The sequence below is a fragment of the Peromyscus californicus genome, unplaced genomic scaffold (assembly GCF_007827085.1).
Source record: "Peromyscus californicus insignis strain IS unplaced genomic scaffold, ASM782708v3 Scaffold_8__1_contigs__length_139910024, whole genome shotgun sequence".
NCBI classification, from domain to species: domain Eukaryota; kingdom Metazoa; phylum Chordata; class Mammalia; order Rodentia; family Cricetidae; genus Peromyscus; species Peromyscus californicus.
This window is the reverse complement of record NW_026294606.1, coordinates 93,772,339-93,796,292: the sequence shown is the minus strand read 5'-3', so window position 1 is coordinate 93,796,292 and position 23,954 is coordinate 93,772,339. Positions and strand designations below refer to the sequence as shown.

The 23,954-nt window shown below is 46.1% G+C and overlaps 1 protein-coding gene across 1 annotated transcript; it reads right to left on the bottom strand.

Moving 5' to 3' along the window:
- Positions 1–609: 609 nt before the first annotated feature.
- Positions 610–23,195, bottom strand: CUNH16orf46 (chromosome unknown C16orf46 homolog). Its single transcript, XM_052727787.1, is given in 6 exon segments — positions 610–1,825; positions 8,212–8,655; positions 8,657–9,223; positions 9,225–9,314; positions 10,751–10,998; positions 20,334–23,195. Coding segments are annotated over 5 exon segments (1,416 nt in total). The 5' UTR covers positions 10,961–10,998; positions 20,334–23,195; the 3' UTR covers positions 610–1,720.
- Positions 23,196–23,954: the final 759 nt, after the last annotated feature.

The following is a 23,954-nucleotide window of genomic DNA, read 5'->3' as shown; positions in this document are numbered from 1 at the left end:
GGCCTCTCTCTAGACCAGTTTAGCTTGTTTCTCTGTGGATGGAGTCAGTCCATCTACCAGTCTTGTGATAAGTTGAGGGAGAGGCCAAAAGTGAACAGAATGCACACTCCCATTGGGATTCCCAGCCACTAACATTGAGGGGAACCCATGTGTCATGTGTTGAGCATGTTAGGATGGAGGTGCTGTGCCTCTTCCTACTTAGAGGTGATGGCCTTGCTTAGGTCTAGTCTCTAGTCCTCTGCAGACCAAGCACAGACAGCCCAGGTGTCCATGTGTCATTCTTCATCCCTTCTTTTTTTCTTTTTTTCTTTCTTTCTTTCTTTCTTTCTTTCTTTCTTTCTTTCTTTCTTTCTTTCTTTTGTTTTTTTTTTCGAGACAGGGTTTCTCTGTGTAGCTTTGCACCTTTCCTGGATCTCACTCTGTAGCCCAGGCTGGCCTCAAACTCACAGAGATCCACCTGCCTCTGCCTCCCGAGTGCTGGGATTAAAGGTGTGCGCCACCACCGCCCGGCCATCCCTTCATTTTTGATATAAACATTTCCTTTAAAACTGCCACATGGAATTCTGGCAGGACCCAATGGGGTTCCCACATAATCTGGGGTCACTTGTTGCAGCTGGGCGGGGGGGGGGGGGTGGTTGAGGCTAAACTGAGGTCAGGTGAGGCAGGGGAAGGGACAGAAAAAAAGGAATTCTCTCTTATCTCAGACAGCAGAGGCATTGCATAGAGATGAATGGTATCACTCTTGACAACAGAAAGACTAAATCAGAATAAAATATGGCTAGGTTTAGACAAATGTGTAGACTACCTTCGGCTCATTTGGAAGACTCATCCTGTTTTGTTTTGTTTGGGGGGGTGTTTTGTTCTAAATTTTCTTGTTGTTGTTGAGTTTTTTTCTTGTCATTTTTTGTTTTTGAGACAGGGTCTCTTATTCCAGGCTAGCCCCAAAGTTGCTACATAGCTGAGGATTACCTTGAACTCCTGAGTCCCCTACCTTCACTCCACAGTGGCTGGGATCACAGCTATGTACCACCATGCTAAGTTTATGTGGTGCTAGGAATGGAACTCAGGGCTCTGTGCATGCTAGTGAAGCATTCTACCCTCTAAGATACATTCTTGGCCCCTAATTTTGTCATTTTAGCACAGCTGCCTAAACTCAATGAAGACCCAGTTGTGGACAGTTCTTTATGCCCCAAGTTTCTTGTTCCATTCACCATGTAACCCTGGCTGGCCTGGAACTTGCCATGTAGATCAGGCTGGACTCCAATTCACAGAGATCAGTCTGTCTCCAACCCTGGAGTGCTGGGTTGGTTAAAGGCATGTACCACCACATCGTCTTAGATTTGCCCTGGATCCTGGACTTTCTAGTATGCTGAAAAATAAAAGTGAAGGGCTGAGAGAGGACGCAGCAGAAAGGACACTTGCTGTGGCTTCCAGGACACTCAGGTTTCATTCCCGGTACTCACAAGGAAAAACACAGCTTGGCAGTGGTGGCCCATGCCTTTAATCTCAACCCTCAGGAGGCAGAGACAGGCAGATCCATGAGTTTGAAGCTAGACTGATATACAGAATGAGTTCTAGGACAGTCAGGGCTACACAGAGAAACCCTGTCTTGAAAGGAGAAGGAGACGGAGAAGGAGAGAGAGAGAGAGAGAGAGAGAGAGAGAGAGAGAGAGAGAGAGAGAGAGAGAGAGAGAGAGAGAACACAGTTGGTTAGGGGTGACTAGGACTTACCATCTCCGCAGCATTTCTGACAGCCATACTTACACAATAAGCAGAAGCCTGGGCCCAGTTCAGAGGGAAGGGAGCGAGCATCCAGCCTGTCTGTCTGTGAAAGGGAAACATATCCTCATTGTGTTCTGGTCCTTTTGAATTTTCAAAAAAGTATGTTTATATGTGTCTGTGTATGAAAATGTGTATGAATGTAGGTTCCTTCAGAGCCCAGAAGAGGGTATCCGATCCCCTGAAGCTGGAGTTACACGAGGTTGTGAGCCACCCAGCATGGGTGCTGAGAACTGAACCTGGGTCCTCTGCAGGAGCAGCAGGTGCTCTTAACTGCCAAGCATCTCTCCAGCCAGTGCCCCCGCCCTTATGGTGTGCTTGCTCAGGTCTCTGGAAAGAAGCAATCCCAGACCTGTCTGCTCCTCTCTGAGGAAAGTTGCTTCTAATAACTGTGCTGACTAGTTCGACGTCAGCTTGACACAAGCTAGAGCCATCAGAGAGCAGCAAGCCTCGTGAGAAAACGCCACCATAAGATCGGGCTGCAGGCAGACCTGTAGGACATTTTCTTAATTACTGATCGATGGGGGAGGGCCCGGCCCATTGTCGAGTGGTGCCATTCCTGTACTGGTGGTCCTGGGTTCTATAAGAAGGCAGGCTGAGCAAGCCATGAGGAGCAAGCCAGTAAGCAGCACTGCTCCATGGACTCTGCATCAGCTCCTGCCTCCAGGTTCCTGCTGAGTTCCTGTCCTGACTTCCTCCAGTGAAGGACTTCCTTTAATGACATGAAGTGTAAGCCACATATACCCTTTCCTTCCTAAGTTGCTTTGGTCATGGTGTTTCATCATAGCAACAGTAGCTACAACATAACAAAATGTAACCATAACATAACCCATTCAGGAAGAGCTATAAGCGTTCTCTTATCCAGGACTGTTTTTGAAAGGTTCTCATAATTCCAAGATGTTCATTTAATATTTACAAGTTGGAGACTGAGCTCAGTTGATAGAATGCTTACCTTAACATGCACAAGGGTCTGGGTTCAATCCCCAGGACCATGTAAAACTGGGCATGGTGATGCATGCTTATAATGTATATTTAGCCCCTACCTTTCAAGTGATCCCAAACCACGCGGGAAACCCATTCCTGCCAGAATTCCATGTGGCAGTTTTAAAGGAAATGTTCATATCAAAAACGAAGGGATGAAGAATGACACATGGACACCAGGGCTGTCTGTGCTTGGTCTGCAGAAGACTAGAGACTAGACCTAAGCAAGGCCATCACCTCTAAGTAGGAAGAGGCACAGCACCTCCATCCTAACATGCTCAACACATGACACATGGGTTCCCCTCAATGTTAGTGGCTGGGAATCCCAATGGGAGTGTGCATTCTGTTCACTTTTGGCCTCTCCCTCAACTTATCACAAGACTGGTAGATGGACTGACTCCATCCACAGAGAAACAAGCTAAACTGGTCTAGAGAGAGGCCACTGTTCAAGTGGCCAAGAACCTGAGACTAGCTAGATCATGAACCTAGGAGAAAACATACCCTACTATTCTGCTGAAGGAACATAGCAATAAAATGACTCCTAGTACTAGTGCTACTCCCAGAGATCAGTGCCTTGTTTAGTCATCATCCGAGAAACTTCTTTTTCCTGTAGTAGATGGGAATTAACTGACTCACAACTCAACAATGCGCAGACAGTTGAGAGACTTGGGAGCACTCTGTCCTAAATGTCCTCACAGCCCTTCCCTCAAGGCTCTGGGATCTATTCGGAAGAGTAAGCAGAAAGATTGTAAGAACTGGAGGTGATGGATGACTCTGAAGAAACAGTGTCTTCTAGACACAGCAGGGCTGATTGGTGCGCACGTGAGTTCAGAGCCTGTGGAAGCATGCACATGGCCTGCACAGGGTCAAGCCAGAGGGTGTCAGCGCTGAGAGGGGAAGTGGGCACCCTGAGCCAAGAAGCTATTTGCAGTCGGTACTCACTGACAAAAGGAAAATGTTTTCTCCAAAGGAGTGTCACTAGGGATGTCAACCGCACTCTAGGGCAGGCTCCATGCCTAGGAGCAGTTGGCCAACACAAAACACACTTCACGTTTTATTTTTGTGGACTTTTTTGTTTTGGCATTTTTTTTGTCTTACTAGTCTTTTTCTTGTTTAATTTTCATTTTTGTGGTGTTTGTTTCTGAAAGTGAGAGGAAGAACATAAAGTTGGGTGCAGGGAGGTAGAGGGATCTGGGATGAGTTGGGGGAAGGGAAGAAACATGATCAAAATATATTATATGAAAAAAATTTCTTCCCAAAACGTATCCACTTCCAGAAGTGTCGTAAGACACACATACTCAACCCCCTTGGAGCACACTAGAGCTGACACAGCATTCTTGAAAAGAAATTATGTCGGGCATGGTGACGCACTCCTTCAATCCCAGCACATGGGAGGCAGAGGCAGGAGGATCTCTTAGTTTGAGGCCAGCCTGGTTTCCAGAGTGAATTCCAGGACAGCCAGGGCTACACAGAGAAACCCTGTCTCAATAAACAAACTACCAAAACAATGGACTTCATGAAGTGAACCAAGAGCATTCAAACACCCCCCCATGCCTTTACCCAGCAGTTCTAGAAGTAAATGCCAAGAAATAGTTATAAATGTGGACAGAAATTTCTATGAAAACTTCAGTATGAGGAAAAACAAAAACCACTAAAAACACTCTAATGATTACTAGAGTAAAGCATTTCTGTGGAGTAGAATGGCAGGCAGCCACCTGTAATTCCATTTATGAAGTATGCTGATGATATGGCCAGGGAAAAATGATCAAAATATATTATATGAAAATAATTAATTAAAAAAATGATTGTAGGGAACTGTATCAGGCACTTGAACAGCTACCTGGGCAGGGAAGTGCCTAATGCAAAAAGTGCTTCATGTGTCCACAGAGGCATCTTCTGCATATTTTGTTAAATTATCTGGTATTCCCAGCAATACTGAGAGGATCAGCCATCAAGGCCAGCCTGGACTACACTATGAGATCTCACTTCAAAGGAACAAGGGAAGAGGGGCTGGCAGGATGGTTCAGTGGGTAAAGGAGCTTGCCGCCAAGCCTGATGACCTGAGTTCGATTCCCAGGACCAGCCTGGTGGAGAGAGAACTGACTCCGGTAAGTGGTCCCCTGACCTCCAAATACACGTCATGGCATATCCATGTATACACACATGTGCAAACACAAATACAATACATTTGTAAAGGATACTACAATTTCCATGGGGTTGCTGGGGCTCTTGGATTAAAGCCAGGGCCTTGTACATGTTAAGCACAAGCTAACAGTGACTACCTCTCCTGTGTTCCCCACAAACCTAAGGAAAAGTGGGCTCTTTGTTCAGATTGGTCTTCCTCCTAATTCTAGGTTACTCTGAGGTGCTGGGGGTGTAGCTTAGCGGAAGAGCGCTGTTGTGTGTTTCCACCAAGGTTTGTAGACTTTTCAAGCTTTTTTGTGTATGTGTATGAATGTGGGTCCATGCGTGTGAAGGTCAGAGGACCACCTTGGGTGTTGGTCCTCACTTCTAGTGAGATGGGGTCTGCAGATGCCTTTCCAGTGTAAGACAATCTGGCTGGACCAACTTCCAGAGACTTTCCCGTCTCTGCTCCCTCCTCCTTGTAAGAGCACTGGCGTTATAGATACACACACTGAGTGCGGCCTTAATGTGGGTGTCAAGATTTGAACTCAGATGCTCACACTTGCACAGCAAGCTCTTTTACCCACTGAGGCATCTCTCTAGACACTTAAAAACATTTTAACACTAGCATACAAAGTAATTGTGGGGAGCATGTTGAGGTCAGAGGACAACTTTCAGGAGTCTACTCTCTCCTACCATGGGATCCAGAGGTTCAACTCAGGTCATCGGGTTTGTGCACGTTCCTTTACTTGCTGAGCCAGCTCCAAGGCCCAGTAATGGGTTGTATAGTAGTATTTCATGCACAACTTATTCTAACTTGTCCCTCAGAACTTAACTCTTATCTGAACAAAACACTTTCTAATTTTCAAAAACATTTAATTATTGTATATGTACATGGAAACACTCCTGCACTTGTCTATCATTCATGTGGGGCCCGGGGATTGAACTCAAGTCATCAGGCTTAGTGGCAAGTGCCTTTACCTGCTGAGCCATCTTACCAGTCCCCACCCCAAAAAACTTTTTTTCAAAAATTACTCCACCAGGTGTAATCCTTTAATCCCAACACTCAGGGAGGCAGAGGCAGGAGGATCTCTGTAAGTTCAAAGCCAGCCTGGTCTACAGAGTGAGTTCCAGAACAGCCAGAGCTACACAGAGAAATGCTGTCTCAAAAAACAAAAATAAAAACAAAAATTACCCCATGCACGAATGTCATAATGAAACCCATGACTTTGTATGCCAACTTAAAAACTTACATTGTGTGAGCTGGAGAAATGGTCTAGTAGTAAAGAGCACTGGCTGCTCTTACAGAGGACCCGAGTTTGATTTCCAGCACCCACACAACGGCTCACAACCCTCTAACTCAGGTTCCAGGGCATCCGAACCCTTTTCTGACTTGTGTGGACACCAAACACACACATGGTATGCAGACATACATGTAGGTAAAGCATTCCTATACATAAAATAATTCTAATTAACTTTTAAAACATTTTTACATTGTGACTCAGTCTTTTCAAACTGTCTTAAACACTCGCAGGTAAGGCCTGGCCAAGCAGGGAAGGCCTGGCCACTCATTACTGGTGGTGCTTTCCCAGTACATGCTTTTTGCCTGTTTTACTTTAGAGCTTACTCATGCTTCTGCTGCTTTAAAAAGCGGGCTGGGGTGATACCCCTGGCTCAGGCGGGCAGGCCCAGGGGCCTGGGTCATATGCCACAATGCCCAGCAACTGAGATACCCAATTTCTCTTTGGGACAGATCAGGTGACTTCTTTATTTGGAGAAGGAAGAGGGGAGAGGAGAATCTCTAACAATTCCTTCTAGACTACCAAGTATCCACCAATTAACGCAATCATTATCTTCCCGACCCTGTGCTGTGGCCTTGCCTTTCCTTCCTAGCTTCTTTGGCTCTGTTTTGGCTTTCTGAGTGTTGGGACTGCAGGCTTATACTACCATTCCTGGCTAGCGTTATGGTTTTTGTTTTTCAAAAAGGCTAGGCGTTGTAGCACATACCTGTAGTCTAAGCACTTGGAAGGCTATGGCAGAAAGATCAGTTCAAAGCTACCTCAAGGCCAGTGTGAGTTAGATGAAACCAAAACACCAGAAACCATGAAAACAAAATAGAACAAAACCTAAGCTAAGAGACAAGATGTTAGAGACCAATTCTGTAGAGCAGATGTCTAGAGTCCTATTCTGTCATCATTGAGGAGATGGAAAAATCTAAGAGCTCAAGTCCAGCCTCTTCTAAGCAATTCAAACTACGTGATTACAAAGCAGTTTAATGATTACCGCTATCACAAAATGGTCAGAGCATCTGTCCACATAGCTGTACCACTTGGCATTAAAATATGATTCATTTACATTTAATATACAACTTAGGGAGCTATGCACCGGTGAAAATAAATGAGAGCAGAGAGAAGACAGAAGGGAGAAAGTAACAGCTCATTCCCTAACTGTCCAAAAACCGAGGGTTTCCACATAGGAGAGGCAAGTTAAGTTAAGACCTGCCTGGAGAAGGCAGGTCAGGCCAGCTCACAATGATCAGTGAGCTTTTCTCCCCAAACAACGAGTTATTCCTAACCTACTTCCCAGGCTGGATTTTATTAATCTGTGACTAAGTCTTCCAGGCACAGAGATTAGCCTGAGGCTGCAGTATGAGGATGGGACTTCCTGGGCAGCTGAGGCACTGGACAATATATGTCCCTGAACATAATACAAAGATACGGCACCTTGGACACTGGTGTGTCCACTTGGATACAGCTGGGATTTTCCATTCATCAAGTAGTTTAGATCTTAAATAGGCAGCAGGAGCTGCCTGCTTCAGAAGACAAGACAAGCCAAGACAAGCCAGCGCCTCTCTAAGCTCAAGGCACTGTTGTGGGCAGAAGCCCTGTCAGGTGGTTCCTGGGCTACTAGAGTAGAGGCAGCACAGAGCACCTTTCTGACCCTCCACCTCCCACCATGGGAGCCACCAGACAAGGAGAAGGCCAACACAGGCTGGCCCAACCTAATTTTGTAAATGGCTTAGCAGCAGAATCAAGTAACATGAATACAGTGGGTTCTTTTATTTTTGATTGGTTAGTTTAAAAAAAAAAAAAAAAAAGTGTCTCATTGCACGGCCCAGGCTGGCCTTGAACTCTGGCATCCTCCTGCCTCGGTCTTCCAAATGCTAGGATTATAGGTGTATGTCACCTAGCCCAACAGGGTGTTTTTGAGAATGAAGCCAAACCCATTCAAATCTGCTCAATTTCCCCTGATTCTGCGATTAAAAAAAAACCAAAACTGAATGGGTGAGGCGTGGAGAGGAGAGAGGGAGGAGAGAGGAAGACCGACCGAAGGGTGGACATGAAGAGGAGCGGGAGCAGCGAGAGGAAGCGGGGAGACAAACGAGCTCCAGGCAGCACTTCTTCCCAGGAAATTATATTGTGACAAATCAGAGAACTCTGTGAGCAGAGACGGGATGACAAGTCTGCTCACTGTGAGGGACGGCAAGAGAGGCTTGGGGAACATTTTCTTCTCTAGCGCTCGAGGCCTGTTTTCCTGCTTGGCCTCTGGGAGAAGGTGCTTGTGGGTGCTCCTGGCAGGTTTGGGTTCCTTGGCTTTGAGCCTGGCTCTGCAGTTTTGCACTCCCTGTTTTTGCAACACCTGCAAGGTGGCAAGATAGTGGATGTTGGTGGGGTTGGATGGGTACATAGAGCTCTTCTGGGGCAGGAGGGACCAGTGCAGGCAGCACCTTTGAGACTCTGCCCCCAGCAGGTGTGTCTGGGCCCCAGGGGGGAGAGAAAGGCAGCATGTCGGTGACCTTCATGTGGCTGGCCAGCTCAAAGTGTCTCTTTTCACTTTTCCCATCAACTGTCTTCAGTCCATCTGTACAAGCCACACACTCCTCCTTTTCCGTCCTTAGCGCCTTTTCTTCCGGCTGCCAGAAAATATTTCTGCCCTTCTTACTCAGCACATCCAAGCTGCTGGGGGGAGAGTTTTTCAGTGGGGGCAGAACCATGAGGGCCTTGGAATTGAGGGAGTCGGAGATGGAGAGGCCCTGGTCAGTGCTTCCGCAGGGGTTTCTGCAGGTCTTGCTGCTAACTGTCTCGGGAATGCCCCAATCTTCCATGCACCAGATAAATTCCTTGATTTGCAGGCTTTTTTTTTCTCCATGCAAGTATGTGGGAAAGCAGAGTTTGTTAGGCTCTCTGGAAGCAGTGCTGGGGCCCTGGGAGGGGCTGTGGCAGCTCTTCTCGGGGCTGACCTCAGCCACAGCACCGGCCTCCGGTTTCCCGACCTCTGAGAGGGAATGAGCCTCCAGACTCCCTTGAGAAAGGCTCATACAGAACAAGCAGTTGCTGCCCGCCACTGGTGCCTTCTCCCACCTTCCCCTTTTTCACTTTCTTTCTTGACCAGATGCAGGCAGTTGGTGAGGTCCTTCCCCAGCCGTGGACCTGCAAGAAAGTAGCGTGTTACCCTCGAGCTCGCTGTGCTAGGGCCCTGCTGCCTCCATTTTGGCCACATTCCTGTTCTGGCCGTCTTATTTGAACCACATTTTTTTTCCTAAAATTGACTTATCATAAATACACACACACACACACACACACACACACAGTCCTTATCATGTAGACTAGCTGGCCATAAACTTACAACACTCATGCCCCAGCCTTTGCTATTTTACCCTCACACAAGCAATGGTATTACAGCCATATATGCTAACCTCAAGTACCAGCAGGAGTAGTTGTTTACTGACACACTGACAGTGGCACCCTGAAAGCCACCTGAGTACTGACCACAGCTCCCTTCAGAGGCAATTCAGTTCAGCACTACGGACTCAAGCTGCCATTCTCGTCCAAGGAGTTCTTGTACTGTCAGTCAGTTTCCCAAACACAAGGAAGGTTGCTCAGAAAGGCTGGAGGGGCAGCAAGGAACAGAGGCAGTCCTGGGAACCCAGGATTCCTGAGTGCCCAAGCTACAGCTATGCCCACCTACCCCTGAAGCCTCTGGCTGTGGCTGCCATCTAAAAATAAAGGACTGTAGCTGTGATAAATGTAACACTGAGTAGTTAGGGGTCACTCATTTGAAACTCAAATAGGACAACCTGTATTTTTTGTTGTATAACCTGGAAACTCTGCATTTAATCTTGGATTTGACCAAGTTTCCTTATTATTTAAAGTTTTTATTTAGGCAGTGAGGGTGTATGTGTATGTGTGTGAATTCACACAGGCATGTATGACCAGTGTGTGGATAAGCATGCCATAGTGTGAGTGTGAAGGTCAAAGACAATTCTGTGGAGTTAGTTCTCTCCTTCCACATTTCTGTGGGTTCCAGGGATCAAACTCAGGTCTCCAGGCTTGTATTACAGGTGCCTCTACCTGCTGAGCCATCCTGCTGGCCCACAGTTCAACCAACTAAGTCATAAGGCCCCACATTCCTAATGAAATTGCGCTACCAAGGCACTTGCCTTACAGTTTTAAATGTCGGCTTCCACTCCTGGCTCTGAGAAACCATAGGCCTCTAGAGAGACAGGAGGAGACAGCCTATGGGTCTCCCAGGCACTGAGCACAGGGCTGGAAATATTCCAGCCCTCTCTGCCCAGTTATTGGTCGAGTGATCTCTGTGTACCGCATTTCACCTACTGGGTGCCTCAGCATCCTCATTCACAGAGGGAGGCCTCAGGTGGCTACTGAGATGCTGAAAGAATAACTAAATGCTCAGCTGTCTGTGCAAAGCTGTGCCATGTGTGCCCAGGAGCACACACTCCTGTCACTCTATTTCACTTCTGTCCCAAGGCTCCCACACTCATTCCAACATTTCTGGTAACATAAACTACTTTGGAAAAAGATTTGTAGTGAAGACCCAAGTGAAGAAGACCCAAGGAGACACTCACGGCTTCTTCCCACCCGGTGTTGATGGCAAATTCGCTGGCCCGTTCATCCTCTTCCAACGTGAGGTCGCTGACCCCGAGAAGACAGCAAACATGATTCCTCTCACTTCTCTCATCTGGACAACCTAAGGTCAGTGCGGTTTCTTCTGCGTCTTCAATTTTCTTACGTTCATTATTTTCTCCAACAGTCTCACTTTCCGGACAGAGATCCATTACTGGGGTGATTCCTTATAGTTTTAAACATCTTCTTCCTGCAAAGTCCAATTAAACTTGGTTTTAATATTAGTTTTTTTAAATCAAGTCAGTATCTCAAGTGGAATTTTTTTTTTTGGTTTTTCGAGACAGGGTTTCTCTGTGTAGTTTTGCGCCTTTCCTAGGACTCACTTGGTAGCCCAGGCTGGCCTTGAACTCACAGAGATCCTCCTGGCTCTGCCTCCCGAGTGCTGGGATTAAAGGCATGCGCCACCACCGCCCAGCGGAATATTTTAATGTATGCAAGAAGACTGAATAAACATTTCAAAATTACCCATTTCCAACTGCTGACAGAAAAGAGATGGCTAATTTTAATTAAAAAACTATTTTTTTTTAAATTTTGTGTGTGTGTGATGGGGGTGGTGGAGGGACATGCCAGGGCACTCTAATGGAAGTCAGAGGACAGATCATCAGGATTGTGAGTTGAGTGCATTTACCGCTGAGTCATCGGCCAACCCGAGATTGATGAATTTAATAAAGACCAAAGGAATGAAGAAAAGGCAACCGGAAGACACTGGCATTGGCTCTGTCTCTGGTTACTACTACAGCGCTCACAAGGGACGCAGGTCTACAGATGGCACTGTGCTGCCATCAAGAGAACAGTGGGAACTCCCTCAGAGTTGGCTGGGGGTCCACAAGCTTCCAAGGAAGCTGGTCAATCACATGCTTCACTCTCCTTCCTACACTTCTACCTGCCCCCACTCTGCTTCCCTAAAACAAAACCAAGCAGTGAGTGTTGGCAGAGCTATGGAGAAATCAGAACCCTCATCCCCCACTGTGGGAAAGCATCTTAGTAACCCACCATAAGGTGAAACCGGACTGCCACAGAACCTGATTAACTCTGCCCTGAGGTCTACACTTAGGAAAACTGATTCTGGGCTGGATAGTGGTGGCTCTCGCCTTTAATCCCAGCACTCAGGAGGCAGGTGGATCTCTGTGGGTTCGACAGCCTGGTCTACAGAGCTAATTCCTGGACAGCCAGGGCTGTTACAAAGAGAAAAGAGAAACCCTGTGTGTGTGTGTGGGGGGGGGGGGGGGATAAGAAGAAAGAAAGAGAGAGAAAAGAAAAGGGGAAAAAAAAAGAAAATTGATTCTCACCCCTCTGCCAGAGTCTGGACACAGTGTTAAGTGCTGGGAAGGACTGAGGGACTTACAGAAAGATGCATGGATTTTTTTTTTCTTTTTTTGCAACAAGGTCTCTCTGTGTTGCCAGACTGACCTCGAGCTTCCTGTCTTAGCCACCAAGTAGCTGGGAATTTGGATGTGGGCCATCATTTCTAGCTCGGTGCTAATGCATATATGTATGTACTGTTTGGGGGTGAATATGTATGTTCCACCTTTATATAGGTTCTGGGGACTGAACTAAGGTCATCAGGCTTGGAGACAAGAGCCTTTACCTGCAGAGTCATCTTGATGGCCTGAGCTGTGGTATTTTTTAAACCCTGGGTCATTCTAAAGACCCATCAAATTAGAAAACTGCTGCTTTTGGAAAGCTCTTCCCAACACTGAAGCAACACTGGTTTCTACACACCAGAAACATCTTCTAGGCCTGCAAGCAGAGCGAGGCTTTGCAGTGGGAAGCGGGTGCATAGGCTAAGCCTGTGGAACCTGAAAATATCTGCATCCGAATCACAAAATGCCCCATCTGGACAAAAACACAAGCCTATCAAAGCCCCCATGTTCTCTCTTACAGAGTAGCCATTCCAGCTCTTAGAATATGACTCATGGGTCATGAGAAGAATTTTTTTTTAAGATTTATTTATTTATTATGTACACAGTGTTCTATCTGCATGTATGCCTGCACTCCAGAAGAGGGCATCAGATCTCATTACAGATGGTTGTGAACCACCACATGGTTGCTGGGAATTGAACTCAGAACTTTTGGAAGAGCAGCCAATGCTCTTAACCACTGAGCCATCTTTCCAGCCCTGAGAAGAATCTTAATGTGTCTATACAGATTGATGGTGAGGACCAGCAAAGAATGAAAGATGCAGTTTAGGGTGAGCCCCATGCTGCGGCAGAAACTGGAACCCATGGTGGTTTAAGAAGATGGTCCAGTTGCATTCCATCATACCGTAGCAAAGAAAATACAGGAAAGCAATTTATACATCCATTATAAACAATGTTTTTATATGTACTTCACTCATGATCTGCACTGACTCCTTTGACGTCAGGAAAACTAGTCAAAATTTAGTTAGATCAGTGCAAAGCAATTCATTATAGACATTATAGACACTTGGGAACACTGAGCTTCTTCCTTCCTTCCTTCCTTTCTTTTTCTTTTTTTTTTTTTTTTTTTTTTTTTTTTAAGTTTTTCAAGACAGGGTTTCTCTGTGTAGCTCTGGTTGTCCTGGATCCGCCTGCCTCTGCCTCCAAGTGCTGAGATTAAAGGCGTGCGCCACCACCGACAGGTGAGAGAGAACACTGAGATTCTTGAGGTTCCACTAGCAAGAGAATGTGGCTGCCTTTGTCCTAATTAAAAAAAAAAAAATCAGGGCCACTGAGATGACATGGCAGATGGTAGGTAAAAGCCCTTGCAGTACAAGACTGATGACCGGAGTTCAATCCCCAGAAGCCAGAGGATCTAATTTAAAACAAACAAAACAAAAAACCTGAGGCAGTGATAGGTATCTATAACTCCTCCTACACCCCCAGTGAAAGGGGAGGCATTGACAACAGAACCTCCTAGAAGCTTATTAGCCAGCTAGCCCGGAACACAGAGCAGAGAAGATAAAAACCAGATGGAGGAGGGAGAAGATCAACTCCAGAGAGCTGTCTTCTGACTTCCACACACAGCCTGGGCACATCTGAGTGGCACATACATGCCAATGTAAACACCCCCACACATTAATAAACACACTTTCATTATTTTAATTATGTGGACATGAGTGGAGGGGATAATTTGCATGTGAGTACAGTACCCATGGAGGCCAGAGACAGAGAAGCCCCAGGAACTGGAGTTACAGGAAGTTACGAGGTACCGGATATGGGTTGATAGGACCAAACTTGGTCCTCTGTCAGAACAGTTGGTGCTCTTTCTTCCCAGCCTCAAAGTTAAAAACAAACCAGTTCATGGTCTGGATTTTAAGTTTTCCTGCTATAAATACACCTTCAACTTTTGCTACCCATTCTGCCATTTAATACATATTAACAGTTTAACACAAAGCAAGGATAGGCGGGTGGTGGTGGCACACACCTTTAATCCCAGCACTGGAGAGGCTGAGGCAGGTGGACCTCTGTGAGTTTAAGGCCAACCTGATCTACAGAGCAAGATCCAGGACAGTGAGAGCTATACAGTGAAACCCTGTCTTGAAAATCCAAAACAAACAAATAAGCAAAAAAACAAGACAAAAAAACAAAAAGCAAGCATCAACTAAAGCATGATGGTATACATCTGTAATCCCAGCACTTGGGAGGCTGAGGCAGGAGGAGTTCAAGGCCTGTTTCAGTCTTCCCCATCACCATCACCAAAAATAAAAATAAAATCTCTAAAAGAATAGATTGTGATTTCTAATCTGCAAAAAAAAAAAAAAATACATTGTAGTACTTTGTTTTTTGTTTTGGTTTTTTGAGACAGGGTTTCTCTGTGCAGCTTTGGAGCCTTTCCTGGAACTCACTCGGTAGTTCAGGGTGGCCTAGAACTCATAGAGATCTGCCTGCCTCTGCCTCCCAAGTGCTGGGATTAAAGGTGTGCACCACCGCCACCCAGTGTGGTTCATTCTTTTGTTTATTTTTAGCTTTCTTTTTAATATTTATTGATTTATTTATTTTGGAGCTGGAAAGGTTGTTTTGCTTCGCTTGGAGAGGACCCATGTTATGTTCCCAACACCCACATGGCAGCTCACAATTGTCTGTAACTCAAATTCCAGGGAATCTTATTTCCTCTTCTGGCCTCTGCAGCACTGGACACATGTGGTACACACGTACACACACACACACACACACACACACACACACACACACACACACACACACAGGTAAACACTCATATTCATAAAATAAGAACAAAATTGTATTAGATTTATTTTATGTATATTGGTGTTTCCCCTACATGTACATATGTACATTCAGTGTGTGCCTGCTGCTGCAGAGGCCACAAGAGAGCATTGGATCCCCTTGAACTGGAGTATGGACAACTGTGAGCCACCATGTAGGTGCTGGGAATCAAACCTAGTTCTCTGCAAAAACAAGTGCTCTTAACCACTGAGGGACCTCTCCAGGGACCTCTAATGTGTCTTTGAGACAGAGTTGGCCTTAAACTTGAAGCAAATCTCCTGCCTCTGCTTCTCTAGTACCTCAGTGCCTAGCTTGCGGTTTCTCACAAATTACATGCAGATTTACTCTTCTGTTAGAATGCAGAAGTTTGTACTGATATATTTTCATTTTTAAATTTATTTATTTTTATGTGTATGGGTGTTAGATCAGCACATATGTGTACCACATGCTTGCCTTGTGTGCTAGGAGAGGAGAGGAGAGTATTAAATCCCCTGGACTGGAATTATAGGCCATTGTTAGCCATCATGTGGGTGCTGGGTATTGAACCTGGGTCCTCTGCAAGAATAGCCAGTGCTCTTAACCCCCTTAGCCATCTTTCCAGCCCATATTTTCCATTTTTTAATTCATTTTTTTGTTTCCGAAAACAGGTTTTCTCTGTGTCCTGACTGTCCTGGAACTTGCTTTGTAGACCAGGCTGGCCTTAAACTCACAGAGATCTGCCTGCCTCTGCCTCCTGAGTGCTGCCATTGAAGGTGTGTGCCACCACTGCCCAGCTCTTAACTCAATTTTCACACAGGGTTTCATGTACCACAGACTAGCCCTGAACTCTCATAGTGAATTCATGAATCCCTGATCCTCCTGCCTCTAACTCCTGAGTGCTGTGATTACAGGCATTGGCCAGCAAGCCCAGGGCTTCAAAACTAAATTTCATGTGTGTATGTCTACTCACGTGATCAGTGAATGTGTGTACAGGAGTGTGCACATCAGGTGGCCTGCTCTATTACTCACCTGCCTTGTTCCCTTGGGACACTCTCACTGAACTTAGAGCTTACTATTTTCTGATTAGACTGCCTGGCTAGCAAGCCCAAGTATTTCTCCCAGGGTAGGCTTAAAAGATGCCTCAGTCATACAGTACTTGGCACACAAGCTTAAGAAACAGAGCACCCCAGTATCCACATAAAAAGCCATGTGCTGTATGATACGTGCCTTTAATCCCAGTGTTGGAAGGGCAGAGACAGGAGGACCCTTGGGGCTTGCTGGCTAGCCAAGCCAGTCAAAACCAGAGAACTCTTGAGTTCAGTGAGAGAAGATGTGTCAAAAAAAATAAAGTGGGTAAGGGCTGGAGAGATGGCTCAGCAGTTAAGAGCATTTGCTACTCTTGCAAAGGACCCAGGTTTGGTTTCTGGCACTGAACTCACACGGCAGCTCACAAGAACTGGTAACTAACTCCACTTTCAGTGGATACGACACCCCTTCTGGCTTCCATTGGCACCTGACATGCCCATGATGCACATACATTGAAGCAAAACACTTGTATACATGAAACTAAAATGAATCTTAAAATTATACAGATATAAAAAAAAAATAAGGTAGAGAGAGATTGAGGAAGATGCCCAAAGTCAACCTCTGGCTCTCTGCACACCTGCACGCACTCAAGCACATCTGAACACATACACACAAAGACACACAAGGAACATGGGGAACACTTTATAAACTAGGAGGTGCATATGACTGACATATCTTCTCACAGAGCTGGGAGGTTAATCATGGAATCTAAAGCCTCAAACAAAAAGTATGGGGGGGTGGATGGGCAGTGGTGGCACACTTGGGAGGCAGAGGCAGGCAGATCTCTGTGAGTTCAAGGCCAGCCTGGTCTACAAAGTGAGTTCCATCTACAAAGCGAGTTCTAGGACAGGCTCCAAAGCCACACAAGAAACCCTGTCTTGAAAAACAAACAAATAAAAAACAAAACAAAACAAAACAAAAACACAACAACAACAACAAAAAATCCCAAGAAGTTCACATTTATATTGGCTGGGGCCATCTCATGTAAACAGCACAACCCTCACCAGTGTGGAGTTTTGTGTTTTGGGTATTTTAATTTATGCTTATTTTATGAACATTGGTGTTCTGCCTGCATGTATTTCTATGTGAGGGTGTCAGATGCCCTGGAACTGGAATTACAGACAGTTGTGAGCTGCCATGTAGGTGCTGGGACTTGAACCTGAGTCATTTTTAAGAGCAGTCAGTGCTCTTGACCATTAAGCTATCTTGATTTTTTTTTTGTTTTTTTTCGAGACAGGGTTCTCTGTGTAGCTTTGCGCCTTTCCTGGATCTCACTCTGTAGACCAGGCTGGCCTCGAACTCACAGAGATCCACCTGGCTCTACCCTTTTTTTTTTTTTTTTTTTTTTTTTTTAAAGAAAGTTTTGCTATAGACCTCAGGATGTCCTGGTACTTATTAGCCTCAAATTCATGATCCTCTGGCTTGTGTCTCTGAAGTGCTAGGATTACAGGGGTAGGCCAATATACATACATCTACAGTGTATTAATAGGTAAACAACCCTAATCAGGGCTGGATACATAGCTCAAGTCAATAAAGTGCTTGCCTCATAAGCATGAGACCTGAATTTAATCTCCAGCCAGGAGCCAAAATGCTAGGTATGCATTTGTATTTCTGATGCCAGTCAGGCAAAAGATAGGTGGATCCCTGGGGTTTGGTGATCCAATTGGTGAGCCTCAGGACCCAGGGAGAGACCTTACAGCAATGAAAATTATTAAAAGTCACTATGTAACCTGCAGAAATCTTCAGGGAAGAAGTGAGTTCCAAAGCCAGACTTTGAAACTGGGAAGCTGGGAACCATGCCCAGCCACATTACTTAATATCACTTAGTACATGACCTTACTCTGAGAGGTAAGACACTTGGGACTGGATTGTAACACTGCCACCTCCAGCTCTTACAGCACAAAGAATCTTCTTCCACCCCTCTGCAGCAGATTCTTGTTAGTCACTCTCATTGTGTACAATGCAAAGTTATTCAATGACAGAACCCAGGTCAGATGCCAAATGCTCACTGTATGGAGGAGGTTGGGGGTTTCTGTTCTACCTTGAGGAGGCTATACATACATGGGCCAAGTGTGCAGGGCACAGAGATGCTGTGCCCCTACAACAGACCTCCAAACACAGCAGATCTCTGAAATATTTTGATTTTGAACTATCAGTTGATCAGCTTAGATAATTCAGAAAGGGACTCTGATGTCCTATAGTTTGTCCTTTTGCCTGAAAATACCTTTAATTTGCCAGGTATGGTGGTACACACTTTTAATCCCAGCATAAGGGAGGCAGAGGCAGGTGGATTTCTGCAAATTTGAGGCCAGCCTGGTCTATATAGTGAAGTCCAGGATAGCCAGGGCTAGATAGAAAAATAGAAAAAGTGCTTTTCCAGAGAACCTGGGTTTGAATCCCAGTATCCACATGGCAGCTCACATCCATTTTTAACTCTAGTTCTAGCCCCTGAAGGCACCAAGCACCAACTTGGTGTCCAGACATACATGGGACAAAACACCATACATATTAAAAAAAAGTGTAAAGAATTGAAAAAACAGGGCTGGAGAGATGACTCAGAGGTTAAGAGTACTGACTGGTCTTCCAGAGGTCCTGAGTTCAATTCCCAGCAACCACATGGTGGCTCACAACCATCTATAATGATATCTGGTGCCCTCTTCTGGCCTGCAGGCATATATGCAGGCAGAACACTGTATACATAATAAATAAATAAATAATCTTTAAAAAAAATTTATGCCGGGCGGTGGTGGCGCACACCTGTAATCCCAGCACTTGGGAGGCAGAGACAAGTGAATCTCTATGAGTTCGAGGCCAGCCTGGTCTACAGAGCTAGTCCAGGACAGGCTCCAAAGCTACAGAGAAACCCTGTCTCAAAAAAACAAAACAAAACAAAAAAAGAATTGAAAAAACAGGAGGATATAGATACAGTTTTGTAAATGGAGCGATTAAACAGCACATACAAAGCACTGGGTTCCACCCACAGCAAACAAGCATGAGAAAGATGTGGGCAGGAGGATTACAAGTTTAAGGTCATTCTTGACTACCTAACAAATTCAAGGTTAGCCTGAAGTACATAAGACTCTATCTTAAAAAAAAAAAAAAAGTTAATAGTTAATTCCTATTCCAATTATCAACTCCACACAAGCAGAGGCTACCTAAATGTGTTGAAGAGCTTGACACCTGCCCACAGCAAGAAAAAGTTGTGTGGTTGATTAATTATGTCTGCCACAAAAATAAAGTGGTAGTGTACACGTTTGCGTATGTCAGCGCTGCCAGAATATGACCGACTAACCTAAGATTCCTACCTCTAAGTGACACATTCCTAATCTATCAGCGAGCATGGAAAGCAGGCTGACTGGCAAGAGACAAAAGCCCAGGGTACTGAAGGCAAAAGCATGCTGCTGATGTCAGGGCAGGCTACCTCGAACTTCCTTACCACCTTGCCACAGCTTCTCATTGCTCTGCATCTCATCTTACTAAAAGCTATGGCTTTAAGGGACTGGTGTATTAGCTATCAGGATTCAGTCAGAGTAGAGGTGTGGTAGTATATGCCTCAACCACTCAAAAGGTCTCTGAGGCAGGAGTATACCAAGTTCCAAGCTAACCTTGGCTACATAGCAATACTGTCTCAAATGGACAAAACTAAATAAAATAAATGTATCTTCCTATGTTAATTAGCTGCGGCATACTTATATGCCTATGGGGTACAGCTGCCATGATGAAGCAATCCTTGAGTTCTTCCGAATTCAAGTAGGACATGTACAACCTTGAGATGAGGCCACTTCTATTCCAACCACTTACAACTCTTGCCCTTTTTCTTTTTTGCCTAGGGTCTCGATTTTTGTTTTTTGGCAGGGTCTCACTTTGCCCTTTTTCGACTTTTTGTTTCTGAATTCACTAGGTGCCTAGTCCTGAAAGGATGGCCTTCCGAGGGCTCCCAAGGTTCAAGGCAGACAGAAAATACAAGCCTGAATCCTGGCGCCCAGACCTTCTCATCAGGTCCCTCCCTTCATCTAGTGGTCCCATTACACTCCTTCCACTTCATCAGGCTCCTCCCCTTCCTCCCCGCGGCTCCTACCGTGCTACAAGCTGCTGGTTTGCGCCTTCTTTCAGGAGGTCACTGAGGGCTGCACCAAGCTCCTCCCTTGAAGTCTCGGCCACGCCCTCAAGGGCCACGCCCATCAAACGGCTCCTCCCCCGAGGCCCGCGCGGCTTCCACGCCCCGCCCAATGCAGGCCCGCCCTGAGCCGTACCTCCTTTTCGTCTCGCTTACCCGCCTTGAGGGTTGCTTCCTTCCTCGGTTCTGCCACCCGCGAAGTGTCCTGGACACTTTTTCTTGGGAGAGGACGTAACCACGTCCACTCAGACGCTCCGACGGGGCCGCGAGGGAAGGAAGGCCCGGAGCGGCTCGTCCCCGGCCGGCGGGCATGAGCCGGGCCGTTGCCCTAGGTTACGGCCGCGTCGGGGGCGGGGCGGGGGGGTGTGTCCTGGCAGCTTGGCGGAAGTGACGCAACGCCTCAACAAAGCCTCTCAAGGGAGGTAGGTCTCTCTGAGGGCGGGGTCAATGAACGTTCCCTTGGTGCTGTGCGCGCGGTTGCCAGCTGGGATGTAGTTTCCGGCGTCTGTCCAGCGGCGCCTGCGCGTGGTGACATCACTTCTGGGAAGCTGCGGCCCGCGTGCTTCGAGGGTTTCGAACTGTCGACGTTGGGCGGCCCAGTTGCGTTGGGAACAACCTTTTGCCTTCAAGAAGGGACACAATATCTGCAGATCTGGCACTTGTCCCTTCCTTCTTGAGATCCCGCGTGCTAGTGGAATGCATACCCAGAACTTCATGCAAAGACTCGTTTTCGGTTTGCGTGCTGTATAGCCTGGTGTAGCCTCGAACTCTTGGCAGCCCTCCTTCCTCAGTCTCCTAAATCAACATTAAGAGGATTACGGACGTGGCTTCTATACCTGCTGATAAGAAGGATTTCTTGTTTTGTTCTTTTCAGTGCCGCCCGCTTTACTGGGGCAGTAGCAGCTAACACTCACTGATCTTTTGGCAAGTTGGTCCCCCCCACCTCGCCGCCATGCTGCCCTCTTTGCTTTTGAGTACTGAAAGACATACCCCAGGCTGGAAACCTGTGCCTGAAGTGAGGCATTGGGTGGTAAGTCTAGCACCCCAACTCAGGTCTAGTACCAGGGCCCCTCTGCTTTCTGGTTTAAAAAGTATTCCTACAGCAGGAAAGCAAGTCTCCAATACCACTATGACTCAGTTTTTCCCCATATATTGCTATCCCAATATGTTTTATAACATAGAAGTAATGGTATGATGCATTTCAAAATTTTATTTATATGTAATTTTAGATTTATTCATGTGAATGAGTTTTGCCTGTGTGTATGTATGTTTGAAGTTAGTTTGTTGTTTTCCAACGCTGATGAGCAAATCCAGGACTTCACATGCTAGTCTATCACCAAGACGTGTGAGCATTTTGTGTTTTGAAGTAGGGTTTCACTTTGTTGCCTAGTCTGGCCTCCAAGTCCATATCTTCCCTCTGTCCCTGGGTACTGGAATTACAAGCATGTGTCACCAGACCTGGCCACTCAACCATAATTTTAATAACCGAAGGTGGACAAAAGGCTTTTAAACATCCACAGGGCCGGGCAGCGGTGGTGGTACACGCCTTTAATCCCAGTACTCAGGAGGCAGAGCCAGGCAGATCTCAGTGAGTTCGAGGCCAGCCTGGTCTATAGAGCGAGATCCAGGACAGGCACCAAAACTACACAGAGAAACCCTGTCTCAAAAAAACAAAACAAAACAAAAATCCACAGAAAAGCCCAGCAATTTGGAAAAAAAATTAAAACTTCCAGTCTGCTGAGGACCTGAGTCTGTTGGTCTGAAGCACTGGTCTTTTATACTGGAGCCTGTGCCCAGAACTCTCTAGTGGTTCACTAAAACCCAATACGGTCAACCTTAGGTGATTTTTTGTGGGGTTTTGTTGTTGCTTTGAGTTTTTGTTGTTGTTTTAAGTTTTAATGCTTTCTGAGCAATCTCGTTTTTTTGAAACTTTGGTATATTTTATTTTTTTTAAGCACTTAAAGTTTTTGACTGCATGTATATCACGTGTATTGGTGCACCACTTCCATGCCTGGTGCCCATGGAGGCCAGAAGAGGGATTGGATCCTCTGGAACTGGAGTTACAGGTGTTCTTGAGTCTCCATGTAGGTGCCAGGAATTGAACACAAGTGTTTTGGAAGAGCAGCTAGATCTTTTAACCACTGAACAATCTACACACACACACACACACACACACACACACACACACACACACACACACACACACACACACGTTATATTTCTGAGGTTTTAATTCCTTGAGAACATTCAAAAGCTTGAAGTCAGGCCCAGTGTGGTGGCACATGCCAATCTTGGGAGAGGAAAGCAGGAAAACCTGGAACTCAAGATTGTTCAAGCCAACTAGGGTGGCAGGAGTGGTTTCCCTGCCAAACATAAGCACTGCCCCTGGAGACCTCCAGCCACCAGGTTCCTAGACTACTCTGGTGGCTGGGACCCCTTAAGGCACAGAAGCAGCCAGGCCCTGCCTCCCCTTCCCTAATCAAGGTTCCTAGCCCCTCAAGGAAGGAGAGTGGCCAGGCCCTGCCCTACAAGAAAAAAAAAATCCCATCGTCCCTGAGCCTGCCCCAAGATTAGGCCACATAATCCCTCCATTTCCAGGCCACCCTGGAAAGTGGGTGTGGGTATGTGGGTGTGGTTGTAGTTGTCCCCCAGCAAGAAACCCTATATAAACTCTGTGTTCTGCCCAATTCTCTGCTGCTTCGCCCTCTCCCCCCTCCCCCCCAGCAGAAAGCAGCCACCTTCCTGGGTTTTTTACTCCTAATAAATCTCTTGTGTGAGGTATTCCTTGGGTCCCAACTGCCAGGATACCTTTCATCTGAGCTGTAACACTTACAAAGGTAGTCCTTGGCTACACCCTCCATACCAGCTTGGGCTACATGAGAGCCTGTCTCAAAAATACAAAACAAGCCAGGCAGTGCTGGCACTCAGGAGGCAGAGGCAGGCAGATCTCTGTGAGAACAGCTTGGTCTAGAGTGAGTTCCGGGGCAGCCAGGACTACACAGAGAAACCCTTTGGCGACAAACCAAAAAAAAAAAAAAACCCAAAACAAAAAACATCACAAAACATTGAAGTCAAGCATGGCTCAAACCTGTAATCCCAGCACTACAGAGGCTGAGGCAAGAGGATTGCCGTGAGTTCAAGACCAGCCTGGGCTATAGTATGAGATCCTAAATCAACTGAAGCAATCTAGAAAAAGAAAATTCCACTAACAAACTATGTTTAAGAGGGCTGGGGATGTGGCTCAGTGGTTAAGAGTGTTTGCCTGCTGTGCATGAGCCAAATAAAAGAAAAAAATGTGCCACAGAAATGGTAATAGAATAATTGAGTTTATATTCCAGATAGTTGAAAAAGCAAGTTAGCATATGTTCTGTTCAGTGTGTGTGAGAGAGACAGAGAGACAGAGAGATGAGGTTTGCATGTGTGAGAGAGAGAGAGAGAGAGAGAGAGAGAGAGAGAGAGAGAGAGAGAGAGAGAGAGAGAGAGAGAGAGAGAGAGAGAGATGAGGTTTGCATGTGCCTGGAAGGTAGAGGTGTCTTTTGACCTCTTCCATTGAGATAGGGTTTCTCAGAACCTGGAGCTAGCTTAGAGGCCATCAAGCCCCTAAAGATCCTCCTGTCTCCTTGCAGCCATACTTAGCTTTTTAGGTGGGTCTCAGAAATTTGAACGCAGATCCTTTTGCCTTCAAAACAAGAGCTCTTACCCACTGAGCCATCCTCCAGCCTGATTTTAAACTATTTTTACTACACATGAATTTTGACTTCCATATCACATGAGGTC